Source organism: Schistocerca americana, chromosome 5, assembly GCF_021461395.2.
Source record: "Schistocerca americana isolate TAMUIC-IGC-003095 chromosome 5, iqSchAmer2.1, whole genome shotgun sequence".
NCBI classification, from domain to species: domain Eukaryota; kingdom Metazoa; phylum Arthropoda; class Insecta; order Orthoptera; family Acrididae; genus Schistocerca; species Schistocerca americana.
The window spans coordinates 484,375,966-484,395,293 of NC_060123.1; the positions used below are offsets into that span (position 1 = coordinate 484,375,966).

At 37.4% G+C, this 19,328-nt stretch overlaps 1 protein-coding gene across 1 annotated transcript in view; it reads right to left on the reverse strand.

The window, feature by feature from the left end:
- Positions 1-19,328, reverse strand: part of LOC124615929 (collagen alpha-2(IV) chain) — a 270,357-nt gene that overhangs the window by 108,203 nt on the left and 142,826 nt on the right. Inside the window, exons 9-10 of the mRNA XM_047144112.1 lie at positions 18,988-19,195; positions 1,197-1,291 (exon numbers count right to left, since the gene is read on the reverse strand). Coding sequence (XP_047000068.1) covers positions 1,197-1,291; positions 18,988-19,195 — 303 coding nt within the window. The remainder of the gene's footprint in view (positions 1-1,196; positions 1,292-18,987; positions 19,196-19,328) is intronic.

The window sequence follows — 19,328 nt, forward strand, 5'->3', positions numbered from 1 at the left end:
ATACTACACTATTGACATGACACAAATATTCTGATAGCAGTCACATACAAAGCTGACCATGATCAAAAGATTAAACCACATATGGTCATCATCGAGTGAGTGGTTCAATGAGAACAATCTCATCACAATTGTGCAAAAAAAACTTATAAAAGTTTCGGCCTCTCACCTCAACAATGAGAAATCTCTGACCTGCTCCTAAAACAACAAAGAGCTCTCCAGTGTGAGTTACACTACATTTCTTGGTATATGGCTTGAAGAAAATCTTAAATGGAACTCACATGTCCGTTATATCTCAAATAAGCTGTTAACTGTGTGTCATATTCGCATGGTATTCAGCAAATCAGTCATTAAATTAGTCCTTACACAATTATGTGTGTGTGTGTGTGTGTGATTTGTTCTGTGCTTAGCTTTGATGAGGGATGTCTGAAAACTTAGCAACATTTTCAGTCTTATCTGTAAGCCTATTGACCACGCAACTGCATGGTGAGTTGTTATCTTTATTTTTCTTCCATTTTGCAGCAAGATTCAGTGGTACATATAGATACTGCCTGCAAAATATATTGTGTGTAGGGCAGGTAGTAACGAAGTAAATAATTATAATGTCATGCCTGATGCTGAGGTTTTACTGAATGAACAGCAAAAACGTATTTATTTTCACTGCTTTGCAGGGGTGTCAGCAAAGAAAGTTTCAAAATGGTTTGAAAATATGTGTGAAGTGGCTACGTGCTCTCCTTCTCAAATACTAGATGTATATTATCTGGTTAATCTGTACACCTTGAGTTATGCTGGTGCAAGAGATATACACAGTTTCTAACTTTAATACTTGACTTATTGTGTTAAATCTTTAACACAATGAATAGATTATGACACAATTTTTAAGTTTCAAATTTAGTTATTAAATATACGAAGCACTGAAAACAAAATTTTTCTTTCTCCAGAAAGCCATTAGATAGGCATCCTGCCACTGAGATTGGGTGATGGTTTTAGGTATTTAGTAATATAGCTGTGGATAATATTCAGTTGTTTCCTAATGATGTTCAAATAGGCTAAAAACAGATTAGTAATAAATACATATTTGTGGACAAAAAAACTATTTACTAGTTTTTACCCTTAAAGATGAAACTCTTCTCAGAAAAATAATGAAAGAAACATTAACTTTTTTAAAAAAATATATGTGAATTTATCTGCATACTTACAACTATAGACAGCCCTTTCTCTCCAGGGAAACCACGAGGTCCTGGTGGACCTGGAGGACCAGTAAATCCACGTGGTCCATCATTCCCAGGAAACCCTAGAGAAAAAGTAATTATGCTAAATTAATTATTTCTCATAAGTAGATAAACAACGCTGCAGCATTATGCCCTAACAGACAAAAGAAGCATGCTCTATGATACTTTAGTATGGCGATTAATAAATCTCAAAAAAAAAAAAAAAAAAAAAAAAAAAAAAAAAAAAAAAAAAAAAAACACGCAGAAATACATATGGTGCAGATAACCCCAAATTTAAACTGTTTAATGTTGAATTACGTCTTAGTATGTTGCTTGTTATTATGAATATTAGAGTTACAAGTATGGTTTTAAAAGTTCTTGGAATCTTCACGAGTGGTCAGCGCTCGTGCAACGACTTGTTCATGTGATATTCATTTGACTGTTACCTGTAAAAACATGCCACGTGAGTGCTCTTGGAAGACAGCTGTGGCGGTGATGTGGCTCTGTTGTTGCTCATGCGTAATGATTTGCGAAGATGGAAAAAAATCGAGATTCGATCAGTGATTAAGTACTTCATAAAGAAATGCATGAAAGCAAAAGACATTCACGTTGATTTCCAGAATACATGGGGAGACTCTGCTCCTACATATTAAACAGTTACCAAGTGGACAAATGAATTTAAATTTGGTTGGGAGAGCTTCGATGATGATCCACACAGTGGTCAGCCAAGATGTGTCACTACTCCATAAATCACTGCAAAAGTACACAAAATCGTCATGGAGGATCGCCAATTGAAAGTGCGTGAAATTGCTCACACATGTCAGATGTTATCTGAAAGGGTATATCACATTTTACCTGAAGAATTAGAAATGAAAACATTATCTGCAAGATGGGTGCTGCGACTCTTTCTTCATACAATGCATGCTCACACACATGTGTCATCACCATGGCAAAATTACACGAAATAACGTATGAATTGTTACCACACCTGCCTTATTCACCTGATATGGCTCCATCAGACTTCTATCTCTTCCCAAGACTGAAAATTTTTCTTGATGGGCGAAGATTCACTTCAAATGAACAACTGATAGCTGGAGTTTACCACTATTTTGCAGACCTGAAGGAAACTCATTTTCAAGATGGGATTAAGGTACTATAACATCGTTGGACTAAGTGCATTAATCTACAAGGAGACTACATTGAAAAACAAAAAAAGTTTCAGTGATGTAATTACTTTTTTCCTATTCCATTCCGAGAATTTTTCAAACCACTACTGTAGTTTTCAATCCAGACTATAATGCTCTACAGAATCTCCAGTAGTGTCAGCAGGACCTGTAAACAGAGACAAATTTATGCTCAGAGGGACTATGCAATGTGCAATGCGGGCCCAAATTGTGAAGCTGAACAGCGCTGAAATAGTGGTGACCATGCTGCGGGCTTATCTGCAGCATCCAACTTCCTATAGAATCCAAACCACCTGAAAATTGACTTCATGACTAAATAAAATGAATAGATGATTTCATGATGATGACTGAATTTTATTGCTCTTTCTATTCACAATTCAGTATCAACCACATATCATACACATACACAATCTGATTCAACATTCACGGAATGACACACATGCACAGAGCATCTAATACAACAGGTATACGATCGTTGGTCAATTACTGTCAGCCAATATACACAATTACAACAACTAAAAAATCCTCGTACACATGCTGAATGGTCATTTCCAATAAGAAAAGGGAATGCTATAATGTGATATGTGAGACAGCATCATAATGAGAAAGCACTGTACAATAATGGCAGTCTGACACAACTCTAATAGCCCTTAAGCCCACAGAGTGGTACAACATGGCTGAACAATAACATTTATTGGGCCCTGATAACACAATAAGATTGTTTGAAGTAAAGTAATTTCTCAAAATATGGGGTGATAATGTATCATCCAGTCACTTAAGAAATACCTCTGAGAATGTTACTACCTTTGATATCCCAAATCTCTTTTTTTCTGTGAAAATGGTTCATCTTTCAGACAACCATAGAAGAAAGAGGATTCTTTTACACCTGCTCAGAATAAGTTTATTATTATCTTAACAGTACTTAAGCTTTTCGCACTTTTACCACCTTATGAGAATCATTCTGAATCATCAAAAAAATAAAGCAAATGCTTGATTTTTGAGAAACTTCATTTTACTTCTTCTCAAATTACTCTCCTTCAAATTGTATCCATGATTTGTGTCCTTGCAAGTACCACCGAGTTATCTCTCAATTCTGAATTTCACACTACCGCGATGAGGTCTAATGGAAGATGTAGCACTGACATATGTATTATTTGATACATTAACATAAAACAAAAGAGTACTTTGCTCTGAAAGGCGATTAGTACAAATTTTATTGAAACTGTGTCAAAAAAAGCAGAGTATTAATAATCAAAACAGCCCTATGACTACCTTTAACGAACTATTAAGCATGCAGTTTCTCTCTGCACCTTTGTGTCCACAAAGCAGTACCTGTAACAAAAGTGTTAGTTACAGTATACATCTGTATCTGCACCTAAACTTTACGAGCCATTTTCTCGTCTGTGGTGGACGGTACTTCTGGAATTCTGCAAACATAATCTTCACCTCCTCCCCTTGCCCCCCGCCCCTCCTCCCCACTTTTCCCCTTTTCCTGTTCCTTTCACAAACATAGTATGGGGAAAATAGCTGTCAGTAAAGCTTTGTAAGACATATAATTTCTTTAATTTTCTCATTATACTCATTTTTCAAGATGTAAGTGGAAGAATGTACACTGAGGTGACAAACGTTATGGGATAACAATATGCACATATACAGATGGTGGTAGTATCATGTACACAAGATACAGAAGGACAGTGCATTGGTAGAGCAGTCATCTGTACTCAGGTGATTCATCTGAAAAGGTTTCCAACTCGATTATGGCCACATGATGGGACTTAAAAGCCTTTGAATGCAAAATGGTTGTTGGAGCTAGACACATGGGACATTCCATTTCAGAAATCATAAGGGAATTCAATATTCTGAGTTCCAAAGTGTCAAGAGTGAGTTGAGAACACTAAATATTGAGCATTAAGTCTCACCATGGACAATGCAGTCTCTGATGGCCTTCCCTTAACGACCGGCAACAGCGATGTTTGCTTAGAGTTGTCAGTGATAAAAGACAAGCAACACTGTGTGAAGTAACTGCAGAAATCAATGTGTGACATATGACGAACATATCCGTTAGAATAGTGCAGTGAAATTTGATATTTATAAGCTGCAGCAGCATATGATCGATGCCAGAGCCTTTGCTAACAGCACATCACCTGCAGCACGTCTCCTGCTCTGATGACCATATTGATTGACCCTACATGATTGGAAAAACTGTCACCCAGTCAGATGAGTCCCAATTTCAGATGGTAGGAGACAATGATAAGGTTTGAGTGTGACACAAACCAGATGAAGGCATGGACTCAAGATGTCAACAAGGAACTGTGAAAGCTGGTGATGGCTGCATAATGGTGTGGGCTGTGTGTGAATGGAATGGACTGGGTCCTCTAATACAACTAAACATATCATTGGCTGGAAATGGTTATGTTCACCTACATGGAGACCAAATAACAAGAGAATTTTTATGGCTGACAATGTGCAATGTCAGAACATTCTGGACATGAATCCAATCAAATATTTATAGAACAGAATGGAGAAGTCAGTTCATGCACAAAAACCTGTACTGGCAACACTTTCATAATTATGGACAGCTATAGAGGCAGCATGGCTCATATTTCTGCAGGGGACTTGTTAGTCCATGCCATGTGGAGTTGCTGCCTACACTGGGCAAAAGGAGGTCTGACACAATATCAGAGGTGTCCAATGACTTCTGTCACTTCAGTGTAATACGTTATCCAACTCTTCTTGGAGAATAAGCTCTCAAAATTTGAACAGCAAACCTCCCCATGATACACAATGCCTCTTGTAACATCTGCCACTGGAATTTATTGAGTATCTCCTTAACACTCTCCCGCCAATTAAACAATCCTATAACATGTCACTCTCTGTTTCATTTTCTCTCTCTCTCTCTCTCTCTCATTTTAATCCAGACTGGTGAGGGTGCCAGACTGATGAGCAGTACTCAAGAATTACTGTTTTATTTTATGGATGAATTATATTTCCTTAAGATTCTCCCAGTGACTCTCAGTCTAGCATCTGCTTTAACTACTATTTTTTTATGTGGTCATTGCACATTAGATCCCTCCTGATGATTACTCCTAGGCATTTTACAACAGCAGTTACTGTTTCCACTGATTTGCCACCAATAGTGTAATTGAACAGTAGTGAATCTCTTCACCTAGTTATTACAACACATTACTTTTATTCAGGGTCAACTAATACATCTTACACAAATCTCACAGCTCTAGAAATTCATTTAAACTACATTCAATATGATTTACGTGGAATTGTTTCAGTTTTCTGTTGAAAACAGTAGAGTTGTCAATGTCCTTTTGATATACAGTGGGAGCTTATTGTAAATTATTATTCATACTATACTGGGAGTGGCTGAGTCTTTGTGAAGGATTTGCTTTGCCCCTACATTATGATTGTGAATATCACAGTTAGTTTGGAAAAGCTTTTTGTTATTGATTACAAATATCATCAACGAGTAGATGTACTGACTTGTGAGTGTCAATATCTCAAGTGCCTTGAATAGGTGCCTACAGGATGTCCTATTTGAAACATCACAGATCAACCTCACAGCTCACTTTTGTATTTTGAAAATTTTTACAGCATTTCCCCAGGATATTATACCATACAAGATCAACATGTGGAAATATGTGAAAATGACAAAATTATTGTTTCCCTGCCAACAAATGGCACAACAGCTCTTAGAGCAAACCAAGCTGAACTTAGTTTCTTGAGCAGGTAATCATTACGTTAATTCCATCTTAATTTATTGTACATTTGTATTATATGTAAAGTTTCATTCATTTTCTAAACATTGATATCTATTTCAAAGGTTTGAAGCTTGTTATTTGCTGTCCAAAACTGCATTAAATTTGCTTTTGAGAGGTTTAGTGATAGACTATTTGCAGTGAATAATTAGTATACCTGTTGTATTATTGTTTCAGCTGAAATTTGCACTGAGGATTTCATGCCCTTGATCAATATGCTAGTACCATCACCAAATATTACTGTATTTGCATTGTTATTCAATGATGCTAGTCGGTCATTAATGTACACTAAGAAGATGAGTGGTCCAAGGTTCAAGCCTTGGGGAACACTGTACTTAATACTTGCCCACTCTGATTTTATTGTTTCACCTGCACCTGTTATGGCAACTCTTTGTTTTACGTTAAGTAAGTAGGATTCTAGCCAAGCCAATGGTTGGTTTTTGATGCCATAACGTGGGAGTTATCATACTGATATGTTTTACACAGTTAGTTTGGAAAATATTTTTGTTGTTGATTACTGGGGGGCCAAACCACACACTGGGTTCAGTGTGGGGTGGCAGTGGGGTGGGTGGACTGCTGTGGCCAGTTGTGGGGTTGTGAACCACTGAGGGCTATGGTGGGATGAAGCTTCTCTATTGTTTCTAGGTCCCCGGTTCAAGACACAATACGCAATACAAGACTGGAAACTGCACAAGTACGCAATACTTAAGCCTGTTTGTCGGAAACAGTCAATCAATGAGAAGCAAGACTGGATGCCATTCAAGTACCCACTGCTCAATCCAGACAAACATTGCATACTGTTTTACATCTTGGCATATAACACTATGATCATAATTATGATTACTGATTTCATCCAAGTGTGGTTATTGGAAAAATGGATACATTACTTGCATTTCCTGGTGCCCTCAAATTTAAAAATGAAACATAAGGAATATGCTGTGTGGGTGCAAAAGCAAAGAAACTGTCAGATTTACATTCACCACCCAAACTCCTGTAACTGGCTCCAGCAGGAATACAGACCAATCACAGCTGTCGGAGATGGACCCTTATTTAACACATCACCGCACACAGCATTCTCGGAAGAAGTCACACCACTGGGCAGATGTCACGCTATCTGGTAGGACCCTGTGACCATCAACCATTTATAACAGCTGGAGTGTTCATCCTCTTGTGTGGTCACTTATGTGGAACATTCAGTTCACTGACCATTATCTATAGAAAATTTTTGCTTGATCCTGTACATTGCATGGACTCTGCTTTTGGCTTGCTACTTTCTGTTTCTGTATTACATGTGTTTATATTAACTTTGTGCCGCTACTGTGTATTTTGTCCAGTAAACTGTGCTCATCATCACAGACTTCAACATCGGCAATGAGTATTTTCGAATTTGCAGTGCATCGATAACTCAGGCTACATAGACCCAAAATTTATAAAACAGTGGCTTCTACAACAGAAGGAACAACAACAACAACTATTGGAAGAACAGTAACAGCAACTGGCCTTACTACAGCAGCAAACAACAGCATTACCCACCAGAAACAAGATGTCTTTGACAGTTCCTCTGTTTCCATCATTTCTAGACAGCATTGATGATTGGAAAAAAATACTTATGGCACCTCAACCATCATTTGACTGCTTATGAAGTAGCTGATTCAGATCAAAAGGTATCACTTCTTCTTTCGTGATCTTCACTTGGCGTGTTGGTATTGCTCTATAAGTTGTTCCCCACATTGGATTGTTATGGGTGTCAGCCCTGAGTGGCATACAATAGATTGGAATTTTAACAGCATTTTAAATGCTCAGGGAAACCTATGAGCACTGGATCACTGAGTTTCAGGGTCTTAGTCAGTGTTGTGTTATTGTGTGTTCAGAAGAAATATGTTGCAAATAGTATGCTGATCCTATTATTCGGGACTTGCTCCTCCAGTGTTTACCTAATAAGGAAGTGTTTGCACCGGCTTTATGGTAGTTGGATGCTTCTCACAATGGGATACTCAGTCTTTCAAATCCACACAGGAAACTGACAGTTGGTGGGAGGTTCAGTTAGGAGTGTTCACTGTCACCACCAATGTGGCAATAAACACTTCCCACAAGAACACCAAGAAATCCAATGCATACTCAGGCCACTCTGATAAACATACTATGCCACACTAATATCCTCCTCCTCATCACAACAAACCAGGGGCACATGAATAGGACAGTGAAACTTCAAGTGTATCCAAACATTCTTTCACTCCTAGTTCAGTTTCTGAGAATTGTCTGGTATCTCCGTACAAATAGAACTTCTGTTGGCATTGTTTACCCTCCTGTACTTAGTGTTTCCATGAGCACTCTCACTCCTGCTATCCACCTCAGTCAGCTATCTGCTTTTCACATGAGATTAAAGGACACATCAATAGTGTGATTCAGTCACCCTCCACACAGTACCATAGGTGTGATGTTGAGTCTTGTTCTACAATTTACTCCTTTGATGGCTCTTGTGAATGTTTGCCTAATGAAGCAGTGCACTGTAGTTAAAACATGGTTGCTGGAGGACCTCAAAGTGATTACTCCTGCGTCATCAAGCTGAAGGTCTGCCCCCCCCCTCCACCCCCCTTATAACAGTAAAGAAACTGGATAGCTCTCCCCAGTTATGTCTTGATTTTAAGGCTGTTAATGCCCAGTTATTTGCAGATACTTTCCCTATTCTGTGCCCAGAAGACCTGTTTTCTACATTGAGAAACAATGATTGCTATACAAAGGTCAATTTGTTGGAAGTGTACTTGCAATTACAGTTACACCTGGAATCTCAGGACCTGTTTGCTCTCAACAACCCATTTGCCCTCAGCCAGGGTAACCAGCTGTTCTTTCATATTTCCAGTGCCATGGCAGTGTTCCAGCATTATTTGGAACATTTGGTAAAGGATGTTTCCTTGTACTGTTATTATTTGGATGACATCATAGTGACAAGGGCATCTGCAAGTGAGCACCTTCAGAACTGGAAATCTTTGTTATCTTAATTAAACTATGAAAGTTTTATATGTAACACCCCACAAGCGCAAATTTTTCCACCAGTCCAGCCAACAGGCTTCTGTCATACCAAACAGCACATTTGTGATATAGCTGTTGAACATTTGGTTTTATAATCAGCAAGCAGAACATCCATCCTACGAAGCAACACAGCCATGCCAAGAGAACATGCCCAGGCCCCAGAATCCCAAGGAAATGCAATCCTTTATGGGAGAAATTAGGTTCTATAGACATTTCATTTCCCATGTTGCAAAATATCCTACTTGTTTCAATATACAGCAGAAAAAAGGTATTATATGCAAGTGGTCTACAGACAGTGACACAGCTTTTCTCAGGCTGAAAAAAGCCCTACAGTTGGCACTGTGCCTCATCCTGTTTTCAATGGAGAAACCTCTTCTTCTTGCCGCAGATGCCTGACATCATAGATAGGAAGAAGTGCTGTCCCACAAGGAAGCTGATGGTTCTGAACATTCTTTTGTGTTGGTTTCCAAGATATTCAGTGCTGCCCAATGAAACTACTCCCAGACTGAAAAAGAGGCATGAGCTATCAATTATGCGGTTAAGAAATTTCACCCTTATCTTTACGGCATCATATTCCACTGCTGACAGACCACAAGCTGTTGACATGTACCACAGTTTAGCCTCCCAGACAGGAGAGCATGAAGGCTGCAACAGTGGGCATTGTCCTTATCAGCATATAAATACATCACCTACCAGCCGAATGGCTCCAAGCCAATGCTCACACTTGTCATAGTTTCCAGCGGGTCAGGATCCTGAATTTGACGCTCAGGAAGTCATCACATTTCAGCAGAACTCTGGTTGTTAACAGGCACTTAATGATTTTCTTCTTGATGTTGTACTGGTCACAGCCCAGTTGCGAGCACACCCTATCTATACAGTTACTGAGTGGATTAAGCAACAGGGTTGGCCTCAGCATTTACCTGTAATGACACACAGTTTACTCAAAACACACTTTCCATTAACACAAAGGCTTGCCCTCTGCAATGCTGTACTGCTTCTGCAAACAGAATACAAATGGCCTTAGGGTCATTATTCCTCTGGGTCTGCACCCTACAGTACTTGCACTCCAACATGCAGGTCACTGTGACACATTCCATGTGAAACAGCTTGCACACCATCACACATACTTGGCTGGCCATCAATGAGGGCATCGAGTACACCATGTATACTCGGCAGCAATCTGGACCACCCGAGATGTTTTCACCCCAGCTCCCATAAGACCCTTGGAAGCATCACAACATTGACTCCACTGATCCTTTCTTGCATCAGATGTGGATATCTGTGATGGACACATACTGTAAATATTTCTTCATCCACTCTATGTGCACTGTACCAATGGTAAATGTCAATGAGGCCCTTTCATAAATCTTTGCTGTCAAGGACCTGCTGAAGATCATCATTGGCCCCAGGATTTGCCACATGTACATGATCAAAAAAGTCACACCACATGAAACTGATCAAGTCATCTTAGCAGAAGTATCAGACGTTGAAAGTGATCCAGACTTATTTGAAGTCATCATGAAAGGCATGATTCAGGACCCATGTGGCTTATTCAATAACAATTTGCAATGCACATCTGATGGGAAAAATACAAAATGATATCTAAGATATTTATTTGCCGAGACTATCACTGACAATGATGGATGTCTCCTCTATCATCAAACAAAGATGGAAGTAAGTCAATTGCTTTAAATGCATGAATTGATGATGCTGACGTTAATAAACATATAGCTGTATCATATTCACCATTACTCTTGAAACCCTAACAAGTATACATCAATGTCGGGTATTGCAGTTTGATGAAATCAATCATGTATATGTGAAACCATATAAACAATGGAAGTGATGTGGCAGTTTGTGGAGTGGGAAATACAACAGCATCTACAAATGAAGCTGACCAGTATCAGTTGGGATGCTACATTAGTAGCAACAAAGTAGTAGGCACATTTTATCATTTCCAATCTATGAATGACATCGAACAGTTGTTCATTTAGCAGTCCACCTTTAAAATGGACAGCATGTGTACTTAACAACAGAAAATGCATGTACAAGAGCACTGTCACAACTGACAACAACATTAACTGCATTTTTCTCATTGTACAGGGAGTAAATGTTTGCTAATACACTACTTTAGTCTGAAGTGCCACATGTCTGATGCCATGGCACAAAATCCAAAGAGAGTCATGCCTTCTCTGTGCAATATCAATGGAAATACTATCAATGACAATGCTGCTAAAGCAGAGTTACTAAACATAGCCTTTCAAAATTCCTTCAACAAAGCTGACAAAGTTAATATATCAGAATTTGAATCAACAACAGCTGCCAACATGACTAATTTAGAAGCAGATATGCTTGGAACAGAGAAGCAACTTAAATCACTTAACAAAAGCAAGTCTACTGGTCCAAATTGTACACCAATTAGGTTCCTTTCAGAGTATGCTGATGCAATAGCCCCTTACTTAACAACCATAACAGCCGCTCGCTTGACAAAAGAACCCTACCCAAAGACTGGAAAGCTGCACAGATCACACCAATATTCAAGAAAGGCAATAGAGTAAACCCACTAAATTACAGGTCCATATCATTAATGTTGATATACAGCAGGATTTTGGAACATATGTAAAGTTCAAACATTATGAATTACCTCAAAGAGAAAAGTCCATTGACACCCAGTCAACACAGATGTAGAAAACATCAGTTTTGTAAAACACAACTAGCTCTTTACTCACACAAAGTGTTGAGTGCCATTTACAAGGAATTTCAGATTGATTCCATGTTTCTAGATTTCTAGAAGGCTTTTGACACTGTACTTCACAAGCGGCTTGTAATCAAATTGCATGCTCATGGAATATCGTCTCAGTTATGCAACTGGATTCATGATTACCTGTCAGAGAGGTCACAGTTCATAGTAATTGACGGAAAGTCATTGAGTAAAACAGAAGAGATTTCTAGCATTCCCCAAGCTAGTGTTATAGGCCCTCTATTGTTCCTTACCTATACAAATGATTTAGGAGACAATCTGCATAGCCATCTTAGGTTGTTTGCAGAAGGTGCTGGTGTTTATAATTTAGTAAAGTCATCAGAAGATCAAAACAAACTACAAAACAATTTAGAAAAGATATTCACATGGTTCGAAAATTGACAATTGAATCTAAGTAACATGGGCGATAAAAGGAATCCACTAAACATTGGTTACATGATAAATCAGTCAAATCTAAAGGCCGTAAATTCAACTAAATACCTAGGAATTACAATTATGAAGAACTTAAATTGGAAAGAACACATAGAAAATGTTGTGGGGAAGATGAACCAAAGACTGCCTTTTATTGGCAGAACACTTAGAAGATGCAAGAGATCTACTGGAGAGACTGCCCACACTGTGCTTGTTCATCCTCTTTTGGAGTACTGCTGTGCAGTGTGGGATCCTTACCAGAAAGGATTAATGGAGTACATCAAGAAAGTTCAAAGAAGAGCAGCATGTTTGTATTATCAAGAAAAAGGGAGACATTGTCATTGACATGATACTGGATTTGGGGTGGACATCATTAAAACAATGGCATTTTTCATTGCAGCAGAATCTTCTCATGAAATTTCAATCACCAACTTTCTCCTCCAAATGTGAAAACATTTTGTTGGCATCAACCTACATAGGGAGAAATGATCACCATAATAAGATAATGGAAATCAGAACTCACACAAAAGATATAGGTGTTTGTATTTTCTGTGAGCTATTCACGAGTGGGATAATCAAGAATTATTGTGAAAGTGGTTCACTGAACCCTCTGCCATGCTCTTAAGTGTGATTTGCAGAGTGACCACATAGATGTCAATGTAGATGTAAAAGTGCCAACATACTATGCATGAGGTGCATCAGTGAACAAGTTTCAACATAGCAGACAAGTGAAAGCAGTTGTATGGAATATCAGTTTATATTCTATCAATGTGTTAGGCCAACAACACAATATTCATGCAAACACAGAATACTTTTATTTGTGATCACTGTTAATTAATGTACATGGAAGAAAATGCTCAAGTAAGTGCCACTTATCATGAAGCTTATCAAGAATTAAATATTTTTGAGAACAATGGACACTGTTACACTTAATGTGCTGGTGCACTGAATACTGTCCAACCCTAGCAAATACGCATTTCATTTGCAATGATATTGACAACACGCTTTGGAAAAAATATAAAGCTACTTGAGTGAAGAAACCTTCATCATTTGCATGATACAAATTAAAATCTGGACATTCAGTTCACATCAAATATGTATAATACGCCATTTGTTTTGATTGAGGACATGTATTTTGCAGTCACTAACAAAGCACTAGTATAACTGGGAATGACTTAGCTGAATCTATCTGCAAAATGAGGTGTTTCCAATGACAAACATACTTTGATGTCAACAAATTGGTTGTTTGTTCAAACAAATCGTCCAAAATTGGTTTCAGAACAACATATAGTCTATGACAGAATTACGCATGCAATTACTAGCCAAAGTGGTGGATTGTATTTCATAGATGCGCCCACAGGCACAAGCAAAAATTTTCTCATTTCACTTATTTTGGCTATCACATGATCAAGAAATAATACTGCACTGGCAATTACATCATGTGTTACTGTGACAACTCTTTTGGGTTGTGGCCAACCAGCACATTTGATACAGAAATTTCCATTGAATATGCAATTTACTGAGCCATCAATACCAACAAAAATTCTGGAATGGCTAAAGTACACCATCACATTAACTCATTATACGGGACAAATGGGCTGTGGTGCACAAAAAGCACTGGAAGCATTTCATCATACACTCAGAAGTTTGAGAAGAATTGAACAGCTCTTCAGTGGTGCACTCATTTTATTGTCTGTTAATTTTCAACAAATTTTGGTAGATATGCCAAGTTCATCAGCTGCTGAAGAACTTAATGTATGTCTCAAATCATCAGTTTTATAATGGCATGTCAAGAAACTGATTTTGAAGAACAATATGCATGTCCAACAACAGCATGATCCATCTGCTGGAAGTTTTGCAAAACAGTTGTTGGATATTGGGAATGGAAAAATGGCTATAGATGAATCCGCACAATATATGTTACATTACAATACTGGTCTAAATTATTGAAGAATCTTCAAAAGATGCAGTGGCTGCATCAAGAGTAAAACCAATAACCTGCACGTCAGTTACTGTCATATTTATTAATCATATCTCTACACCAGTATTCAGCACACAAAATTTGCCTAATGGGCTTTCTGACCACAAAGTCCTCCCTCCCTATTTAAAATAATACAAGCATACATGTGCATAAACAGTCTCTCATGACTAAAGACCACCTACAAATAGTGTATAAAATTTCCAACACTTTTATATTACTTAAGCATGAAACATGAGAAAATGATTATAGAGTACAACACTGAACTGAAAGCTACACCAATTGTTGATCGTATGTGTCATTATTTTTACACTGTCTTTATACACATAAAGCATATACAAAAACTCTTGACTGGCTATGAATACAAAAGAAGGATCATGGAAATAATCACCTTCTGTACAATGGAAACGTAACTTTAAACAAAATTTAAAACAAACATTGACTCACATTTCCTAAAATGCTTCAAAAATAATTAAAAGATCATTAATAAAGTCACATCAAAGGCAAACAGATCTCCAACAATCAGTATATTGTAAACTCAAGTATTATGAGTAAGGTTCTTTGGGGAGTTGTCAAAGGTACCATAGAAGACAAATTCAAGAGAGATCTGCCTGAATATCACGAACCAAATGCAACAATAATTTCAGATGCAAAACAGAAGAGTGAATTATTTAACCAGAATTTTTCTAAGTTTTATGATATCTTGCCTCGGATCACTGCACTAGCAAAGTCATTCAAAACTATACTGCCAACACCAGATAGGTCAGTTCTCCTGACCTAAGCAACTGAACTCAGGTAGTATGAGTAAAGACTTTTAGGAAGTTGTCAAAGGTACCACCTGAGGCAGAGTGAAATCCACAGAATTGTCTCACTAATATGGGGTTGGTGGATCCCATATTACTTGTTAAAGAATAATTCTCTGGCAATTTCCATACCACTGTGTAGTGTGATAAATAATTAGATAAGCAGAGCATGTCTCCCAGAAGTATTCAAGAGTTCAAAGAAAATTTTGATCTTTCAAGAGGAGGACAATCACAATGCAAACAATTATTTCCATAGTCTCAAGTACATCTAAGTTAACTGTGAAAGTCATCTACAACTGAGCAACAGATTTTTATATTTTTTTGTTGTTGATAAAATGGAACCACTATCTGTACATCAGTTTGGATTCCATGAAAACGGAGTAGTTAATGGCGAACTTTTCAGTTCCACTGATCACATTATTAGACCCATCAAATAAAGGAAACTTCTTCTGGACTTTTCATTTACCAAAGTAGGGCTTTACATCTCCTTAATTGCTCATTATTACTTTAGAAGCTATAGTCAAGTAGCATCGGAGGCACAGCAAGTCACTGATTTCAATCATACTTCACCATAAAGTAAATAGTAGAAATCACAATCTCAGGATGTGAAACAGATTACTCTGACAAAACGCTGATAACCTGTGGAGTCCCAGAAACTTCAGTACCTACGCCTCTACCTCTCCTTTTCCTACTTCTATCAACACCTCACAAGTATTTCTCCTGTGTTATTTCCAATGACACAGATTTGCTCTTTAAATCTAACTCTGCTCTGTAACTGAAGTACAAGAGTAGTGATACAATTGATGCCTCCTGTCCTGACTAAATGGGAATAAATTGTCATTAAATGCAAGCAAGAGAACTCTATCCTCTTCTTATTGAATGAGTACTCTTCATTAAACTACTCTTGTCTATAAAAAGCAAAATTCCTACTTTTATGAATAATGTAAAGGAAATGCTAATAAAATACATTTTTTTATTCTGTTGGTGAATAGTTTATGTGGATTATATAACTTCATCCTCAAACCTTAAAAGCAAAGTGAAAAATATTGGACCCTGAGACATTCCCAATTTCTGCTGCAAAATGTTTCCTCTTCTGGGATATATGTAGTGATTATTCTGTTATAGTCATTGTCATTGTCATTATTATTATTATTATTAGCAGTAGTAGTAGTAATAGTAGTAGTAGCAGCAGCAGTAATAGTAGTAGCAGCAGCAGCAGCAGTGGTGGTGGTATTAGTTTTATGTTTTAGCTGTTTTTCTGATCCTCTTTGAAAGGATTCAGAACACATGTCATCAACATTTTAAGCTACTGCTGAAAAATGGAAAATGTATGTTCCCTGTGTTAAGCTTCTACCTCCACTTTACTATTTTTCTGTTGCCTATAACATCTTAAACATTGTCCCATTTTCTTTCCTGCCAACCATCAAAACGTTTAATGTTTAGTTAGTCTTGAGACAGTTAAAAATTGCTGTAAATTATTGATTTCATGTAATATGGTTGTAATTATTATTTATTCCTACTATTATGTTTTCATTTTAACAATCAGATGGCTTAAAAAACATTTTAATAAACTTAAATAACAGGTCACTCACCAAGTAAAGAGTACAAGGTCTGTTCAAAAACATTCTGGAACATTCGTAATTTTGTGCCATTGATATACTGGAGTGAAATTTGGCTTGAATCATTGTAGATGCCAATTGAAGACTGACTGTGAGAGAGATTCCAGAAGAATGTAACATTTCAAGTGAATCGTGTCATGAAATCCTGACACAGCATTTTTGAATGTTTCATGTTTCTGCCAAGTTCATCACAGGCTCATGCATCAAGACCAGACCCTCGTTCCACGATCTGTGATGAGCCTTTGGTTCATGCAAATGAGAACAGGACGTTTATTAAGAGAATCATAACTGGTGATGAGACATGGGTCTACAGTTATAATGTTGAGACCAAGGTTCAATCTTCACAATGGGTCAGGAAAGGTTCTTCAAGACCAAAAAAGCTCATCAGGTCAAGTAATATGTCAAAGCCATGCTGATAGTTTTCTTAGACTTTGAACAATTAGTTCATCATCATAAATTCGTGCTGCAAGGACAGACTGTTAATTGATGACACAGTTGGAATGTGTTGTCATGTCTGTGAGAAAATGTGAGAAAGAAATGGCCTGAAATGTGGAGAGACATTTCATGGCTCTTGCATTACTGCACATTCATCCCTGTTGGTGGGTGTCTATTGTGCAAAAAATGAAATCACTGTGCTGCCTCATCCTCTGTACCCTCCAGACTTTTATTATTTCCAAAGTTGAAAATTCCATTGAAAGGACGCAGATTTGCAACAATAGATGAAATAAAAGAAAATTCACAGACCGCATTTCGTGTGATTCAACAAGAGGCATACCAAGATTGCTTCTGGAAGTGTAAACAGCATTGAAAGTAGTGTATCAATTGTGAAGGAGAGTATTTTGAAGGAGACCATGCACAATAAATAAAAGGTAAGCATAGAAAAATTTTGTTGACTAAGTTCCTGAATTTTTTGAACAGGTCTCGTATTGCTAGTTGTTATCATTGTTTTTGATGTTGTTAATGTTGTTGTTATTCTTCTTCTTCTTCTTCGCCTTCTTTCATGAATCAGTCATTTATAACCAGGTGTTATCGACACTTGTTGACCTTCATTTTAGCCCAGGATTCTTTCAAGCACAATGAGTGATTGTACTTCTATTGCTCCATTCATGTCTGTTTGGTTCTTCTCTCCTCTTCCTCAAAACTGAGATTTTCTTGACTGCATTTCACTCCTGTAAATTTGGTGATCCTAAGCTCTTAAAGTTTTCTTTCTCTTTGTTAGTACTTGCTGGGTACAATAATTTTATTTCTCAAAAATGTATGAATCTGATGGGTTATTTTTTTTAGGTCCATTCTTTTTCAATGTGTCCAAACAGTTGAATTATCCACATATGCTGTGTAACTATGACTGGGGATTTGCCTGTAGACTTCTGCACTGTTTTTGGATGACATTTTCCATCTTTTATTCTTGTTTATAATATTTGTCTCGTAATTTTATGGTATTTTTTTCTGTTACCTTTTTTTTTTTTTTTTTTTTTTTTTTTTTTTTTTTTTTTTTTGAAAGATGGTAAATAGCTTTGATTTTTAGAGTGCTTCTGGTTTGATCAGTATTGTATGATGTCAGATTTTACAATTCCAGGAAAGGCTTTTGTTGTTTTGTTCACTGAAATGTGATTTCTATTTTCTGACGTACGAATTTCAAAGCCTTCCTTTTGTTATAGCTTTCAGTAATCCTTAAAATGAAGTATTTAAATTCCTTAGACTAAACAATTTGTTCTGTTTTGATGACAGTCATTTATTTATTTATTTTTCAAATGAAATTAGTAATCCAATTTTTCCCAGTTTGTTCCTGCAATATTTCAAGTTGTTTTAGTGTATCAGTGATATCTTTGCCAATTGCTAGAATGACATCTGTGAATATTATATACTCTAATTCTATGTCTTTGAGTTTAGGCCCTACTAAGTGAGTTGGTGCATATGTTCTTCTCCGTCCCCTTACAGTTTTTTGAGGGGAACACTTGAACAGTAAATAAGCCACCTTTTGCCATACTCTTGTGTCTGTTTTAAATGGTTGCTCAGATCTATCATAAATTTCATTTTTTATTTCAAACAATGGAAAATCCAGGATGGATTTTTACTTTTTCTCTGTGAGCATTCATGATGTTTGTTGTCTTTTGACCTAATCCAAATTTAGCTCATATTTTGAAGCAAGATGCTTAGTCTATGCTGTCATATGCTTTTATGAAATCTTTCATGTCTAAACATGCAATGAAAAAATGTTTTATGTACCTGTAAGACCCTGTTCTCCTTTTGCCCCTTTCTCTCCGGGGAATCCCTCAGGACCTGGGCTGCCAGGAACACCTGGGCCACCCGTTGGGCCCTGTGGACCTCTCTCACCGGGACGTCCTGGGAAGCCATCCTCACCCTTTGGGCCTGTTGGACCAGGGAAGCCACGGGGACCTGGTGGACCAGGAGGACCCGGTCGTCCACGCCCTCCCTGTAGGGGAGAAGTTACAAAAGCATCTCATAAGTGCATACAAACATAATCAATACAATTTTGATAATGTAACAAGTAAATTCCTCCAGAATGAATTTTCACTCTCCAGCAGTGTGTGTGTTGATATGAAACA